The sequence below is a fragment of the Plectropomus leopardus genome, chromosome 4 (genome assembly GCF_008729295.1).
Source record: "Plectropomus leopardus isolate mb chromosome 4, YSFRI_Pleo_2.0, whole genome shotgun sequence".
NCBI lineage: Eukaryota > Metazoa > Chordata > Actinopteri > Perciformes > Serranidae > Plectropomus > Plectropomus leopardus.
In genome coordinates, this window is record NC_056466.1 from 36,126,376 (window position 1) to 36,132,903 (window position 6,528).

Sequence of the window (6,528 nt, forward strand, 5' to 3'; positions counted from 1 at the left end):
ACAGAAAAAAATGTGGCGAACGCGAGGGGGCGACGTTGGTCTCTGTAAGAGGCCGAGAGAGGCCGAGAGAGAGAGACAGAGCTCTGCTCTGAGCTCCGACTTCAGTGTCAGCTCCATTCAGTCACACAGCTCCGGCTCAGACATGGCTAGAAATTCATCTAACGTCTCCTCTTTGTTTCTTTTGACTTGTATGGCGAGATGCAGAATCGCAAATTGTTCGCTGTTTAATCCGCCGCACAATGGGCACGTCGCTTTGCATTACGGCCTGATATTGTTGCGCTCCGTCTAAAACATTAAGAATTAGGGACGTATGCTAATTTGCTTCAATTACGCTCCTTTTCATCTTTTTGTCATCATCCTCCAAATGGTGCGCAAGTAGTTAGACCCCCACTATTTGCGTCTCCTCCACTACTATCCCATCTGCATATTTAATTTATGTTTTATGAATTAAATTAGCGCGTGATGCAACTGCACTACAGTCGGGGCCAGCGTGTGAGGGTGTTAATGGTAAGAATGGGAAGATGGGGGAACTAATAGACTCTGGGCTATTAGCCACACGGTAGGACTAAAGAGTGACGCTTCATTAAGTGAATTAAAGGAAGTCATGTGTGATGCTGCTCTGATGGAACCCCGGATCACGCTGATGCTCACCACCAAATAACACCGGACATATGACTTTATTTAAAATGCCCCCCTGTTGAGCCTATGGGTTTATATCAGAAAGAGAGAGAGAGAGAGAGAGAGACAGAGAGAGAGAGAGGATGGCCATGGCACGGTGAGGTATTGCGTCACCAGCTATCTTTACTTGCGCAGACTCTTTCCGCGGTGGTCTTTGGCTGTGGGCACCCTCTCTCCATTCTGACTCATGCATTTGTATCAGAGCAGAGATTTCAGAGCAAACTGTTGGAGGAACTGCGTCAAGGGCAACCTTCTGAGATTCGCTCTCCTTTATTTAGAAAATTGAACGCCATTTGTCACACTGGGGAAAAAATCATGGCCATGATGAATAAAGACACTATTTTATTTTCAATATAATATTTCAGAAATACCAGCTTTACCAGTGCGGCTGCAGACTTATCTGCGCACAGCCCCGCCGATGCCAACTGTCACCCACTATTATTGGACTTTCTTAATTCACTGGATGTGTAAAACATTTAATTTCCCTGCTACAACTGAGGCTGGGGCCTGGAGGAGAGAGGGGGGGGGGGGGGGGGGGGGGGGGGGGGGCGCAGCGGCACTTAACTGGTTTTGTTATGAGGGCCCGATGTGTGCTCTGGCTGGCGTTGCGGAGCCCCAATCAGGTGCCATTACACCCGGTGTTTGAGGATACCATTGGCTGGTGGGGAAAGAAGCTGTGTGCAAAACCAACCCCGCCGCTCACACTCGCCTTACAGAAGCCGAGCTGAAAACATCATCCGCTTTGAGCGCTTAGGCGCAGTGATTACATCCTCTCAGCGGCAGATAGAGAAAGTCCTCCTCCTCGTCAGGCTTTATTTAGAAGTTGGTATATATTCCGGCGGCGCGTAAAAAGGACTTTTTTGCGTAATTGTTTTTTTCCCTGCTCGTGTGGAATTTTCCTGTGCTGATTTGTGACTTTGTGTGAAGAAGGGGCTGTCTGTTCTGAGCACAGGGAGTGTTGGCTATGCGTCCTGGCTCCAGCCTGCAATGTTTGCGCTGACGCCAAAACTCACAGACCGGTGCAGAATTGATTAAAACAGAGAAGCTCGGATCAAATGGCTGTGCTTCTCACAGCTGAAACGACACAATGTTCCACTGACCCGAGGCACAGGAGAGGAATTTCACAATCGGGCAGCCTTGTTGCTGTTTATTTCACTGGCGTTTTACGGACAGAGCAGATGGGAAATGCTCATTTCTTGTGAGAAAAAGGAATAACACGCTGTTTTTTGTCTTGAAGTGCACTTTGTGAACGCGAGAGGAGATGCTTTGGTTTATCTTCCTGCTCTCCATCCTGGATGGAGCTGTCTCTCAGCTACACTACTCCGTGCCAGAGGAGCAGGAGCCCGGCTCCGTGGTTGGGAATATCGCAGAGGATTTGGGGCTGGACATCACCAAACTTTCCGCTCGCCGCTTTCAGACGGTGCCTAGTTCACGGACGCCGTATCTGGAGGTGAACTTAGAGAACGGTGCGCTCGTGGTGAAGGAGAAAATCGACCGGGAAGAAATCTGTAAGCAATCCATCCCGTGCCTTTTGCACCTGGAAGTGTTTCTGGAGAACCCGCTGGAGCTGTTCCGCGTGGAGATCGAGGTGATGGATATCAACGACAATCCGCCCAGCTTCACCGAGACGGACATTTCAGTGGAAATATCGGAGAGCGCCATCCCCGGCACCCGGTTCCCGGTGGAGAATGCCTTCGACCCCGACGTGGGCACGAACGCGCTCAGCACATATGCCATAACGAATAATAACTATTTTTACCTTGACGTGCAGACGCAGAGCGACGGGAACAAGTTCGCGGAGCTGGTGCTGGAGAAGCCGTTGGACCGGGAGCAGCAGGCGGTGCACCGCTACGTGCTGACGGCTGTAGATGGGGGCATCCCGCAGCGGACCGGGACGGCGCTCCTGGTGGTTAAAGTTCTGGACTCGAACGATAACGCGCCCACCTTTGACCAGTCTGTTTACTCGGTTAACCTGCGAGAGAACTCTCCCGTGGGCACTCTGGTGATTCAGCTCAACGCCACGGATGTTGACGAGGGACAAAACGGGGAGATAGTTTATTCCTTCAGCAGTCACAACGCCGCGCGGATAAAGGACTTGTTCAATATTGATGCCAGAACAGGTCGGATCGAGGTGGCGGGTGAGGTGGACTATGAGGAGAGCAGCACGCACCAGATTTATGTCCAGGCTAAAGACCTGGGGGCTAACGCGGTCCCCGCGCACTGTAAAGTGCTGGTCAAACTCGTGGACGTGAACGACAACACACCGGAGATCGGTTTCAGCACTGTGACTGAATCCGTGAGCGAGCAGGATGCCCCGGGCACCGTGATCGCGCTGTTCAGCGTCTCAGACCGGGACTCGGGTGAGAATGGACACATGAGCTGTGAGATTTTAGGAGACGTTCCATTCAAACTCAAATCCTCTTTTAAAAACTACTATACCATCGTGACAGACGGCCCGCTAGACAGAGAGAATACTGACGCGTACACCATTACTGTGGTGGCCAAAGATAAGGGTCAGCCGTCACTCGCCACCAGCAAGTCCATTAAAGTGCACGTGTCCGATGAGAACGACAATGCGCCCCGTTTTACGCAGGCGGTGTATGATGTGTATGTGACTGAGAATAATGTCCCCGGTGCTTTCATTCACGCAGTGAGCGCTCTGGACCCTGATATCGGACAAAACGCTCTCATTACTTACTCCATATTGGAGTGTGACATACAGGGCATGTCTGTGGACACCTATGTGTCCATAAACCAGGACACCGGCTATCTTTACGCGCTGCGCTCTTTTGATTACGAGCAACTGAAGGAGTTCAGCTTTATGGTGCAGGCTAAAGACTCTGGTGCTGCTGAGCTCTTCTCTAACGCCACCGTCAATGTGATCATAGTGGACCAAAATGACAACGCGCCCACTGTCATTGCGCCCATCGGGAAAAACGGCACAGCCAAAGAGCACCTGCCGCGCTCTGCGGAGCCCGGCTACTTGGTGACGCGCATCGTGGCCATGGATGCGGATGATGGAGAGAACGCAAGGCTGTCCTACAGCATCCTGCGGGGGAACGAGATGGGGATGTTCCGGATGGACTGGAGGACTGGGGAGCTGAGAACAGCCCGCAGGGTGTCTGCCAAGCGGGACCCGCAGGGCTACTACGACCTGCTGATCGAGGTGCGGGACCACGGGCAGCCCCCCCTCTCCTCCTCGGCCAGTGTGAGCGTGATGCTGGTGGACAGCGTGGTGGAGGGCCGCAGCGGGGACCGCGGCTCGGCCTCCAAGGCCAAGGAGACCTCCCTTGACCTCACCCTCATCCTGATCATCGCCCTGGGCTCCGTGTCCTTCGTCTTCCTCTTGGCCATGATCGTGCTGGCCGTGCGCTGCCAGAAGGACAAGAAGCTCAACCTGTACACGTGCCTGTTGGCCGGGGACTGCTGCCTGTGCTGCGGCTCGTGCTGCAGCAGGCAGGCTCGCGGCCGGAAACAAAAGAAGCTGAGTAAATCCGACATCATGTTAGTTCAGAGCACCAACGTGACGTCAGGGGTCGGGCCCGTGGGGCAGGTGCCCGTGGAGGAGTCGGGGATGGGCAGCGTGGGAGGGGGCTTCGGCTCCCACCACCACCAGAACCAGAACTCCTACTGCTATCAGGTGTGTCTGACACCGGAGTCCGCCAAGACGGATCTGATGTTCCTGAAACCGTGCAGCCCCTCCCGTAGCACGGACACGGACCACACCAACCCCTGCGGCGCCATAGTGACCGGCTACAGCGACCAGCAACCGGACATCATCTCCAACGGCAGCATCCTCTCTAACGAGGTAAGAGGAGCCCGGATCCGCCGCTGTCGCCCGAGGCGCCACTTCAGAAACATTTAAGCGCACAGAACCGGGATTTAAAGGGGCCCAGAAAAGAACCCAGTTCTAAAGACCCCACAAAAATCACCAGCTGTGTTTGCTTCTTGTCAAAGTTTGTTATCCACTCAGGTCACGCGCAACAGCAGTCCCCGCGAGGATTGAGGCGGTATCCACTATTGACCTGCTGTCCTGCTCGGTGGCCTTTAATCACTGTCAGGCCTAATGCTTATTGGACATGTCAATTGTTAAATCTCACGTGGCCTTTTAGTTTTAATCACAATAGAGTGCTATCAGATCAACCTCTAGATCGTGCGCAAAAGGGTCAGTATGTCACAGATTCTGATTCTGGGCATAAAGTGTTCAAATTGTACAGTCAAAGCAACGAGTGATAAAACGCATTTCATTTTTTTGAATGTTTTTACGCCACGTTCTGTGATATTTATTATCACTAAGTGGGTTTAATCTGACCCTATTCATAGTCATTCATGAGCGCACATGGAAAGGCAGTTTTAATGAAGAATTTGAGAAAGTTTCTTAATATTTGAGTTACTGGAGAGAAAAGCTCTCATTTATAGTGAGTCTAAGTAGTGTAGACTTTATTTTTATAATTTGTGAAGGGGCAAGTTAAAAATGCATATATTTATCAAAAACGTTGTTTAGAAAAACCCCACTAAGAGAGCATCTCTGTGCTTGCAGCCTTTATGAACTGGAAAGAAAAAACACCCCAAACTAAGAAATAAATAAATAAATAAGGCGAAATATATCTCTAGATTACTTTTTAAAAGAAACGCCCCAAATCTCAAAATTATTGAAAAGAAGCGAGAAAACACCAAAAAACTAAAATGATTAAAAAAAAATAGACCAAACTTCAGAATATAAAAAGAAAAACACCAGAAAACTCAACATTATTTTAAAAAAAAAGGGAAAAAAAGAAAAAAAAAAACTAAAAATGACTAAAACAATTGAAAATAACAACCCAAAAGTCAAAGTTATTTAAAAATGACTCACATGTTTCTCACTGATTCATCACACAAAAAAAATCTTCATTTGTAAGAATTGTAAGAATGCAAGAATTCCGTTGAAATGTAGTGGAATAAAAGTATCAAATAGCATAAAACGAAAACACTCAAGTTAAGTCCAATACCTAAAACTCATACTTAAGTACGGTAGTTGAGTAAATATACTTAGTGTCATTCCACCACTGTCATTAGGCTGTTAGATGATGAAGTTTGGATGTCAGATGATGTGAGCAGCAGGCAGGAGCGCTGAGACTGGGCGGCCCTGTGCTGCGTTGAGCCGCTGCGTTTAGCTCTGGGAGCTGTGGAGTTGGGGCTTTTTGTTGATTGCGGTGTGGCTGGAGAGGAGCCAGACAGCCAGGCACAGCCTTGCATTTGCTGTGCGTTAAGTATTCCGCGCACGATCCAGCACGGCAGCAGCGCGAACAAAGGTTGTTCAGTTTCAGCATCGTGCGGCTCAATCATTTACGCATTCAATCGCCTCCCTAACCCACTCCCCCCTGCTCTCCTCTCCTCGCGCGCACTCATCCACCAAGTGGACACGTCCCTTAACTTCCTCTATCACAGTCGCATGTTGTCAGTTATGTTTGTTTATCCAGTCACCTTGTGTTTGTATTAATGTGGGTTTTTGAGCAGCAAAAGTGATCAAATGTGTTTCTGTGGGATTTCTAGACAAAACACCAACGAGCAGAACTCAGCTATCTGGTGGACAGACCCAGACGCGTCAACAGGTACACACACACACACACACACACACACACACACACACACACACACACACACACACACACACACACACACACACACACACACACACAGACACACACAATAATATAATAAATAACAAATTATAACAAATTAATATCACTAATTTGTAAAACCTAGTGAGCCACAGTGTAAAATTTGACAAGTTGATCTCTATAAAATAATCTTGGAAACCATTTGACTTAAAAAAGGACAGTAAGCATAACTATTAATCCTAATCTATGT

General features: G+C 49.2%; 1 protein-coding gene across 1 annotated transcript in view; it reads left to right on the forward strand.

The window, feature by feature from the left end:
• The first annotated feature begins 1,407 nt into the window (after window positions 1-1,407).
• Window positions 1,408-6,528, forward strand: part of LOC121942009 (protocadherin-10-like) — a 10,593-nt gene continuing 5,472 nt past the window's right edge. The window contains exons 1-2 of the mRNA XM_042485078.1: window positions 1,408-4,486; window positions 6,211-6,269. Coding sequence (XP_042341012.1) covers window positions 1,940-4,486; window positions 6,211-6,269 — 2,606 coding nt within the window. The 5' untranslated portion in view covers window positions 1,408-1,939. The remainder of the gene's footprint in view (window positions 4,487-6,210; window positions 6,270-6,528) is intronic.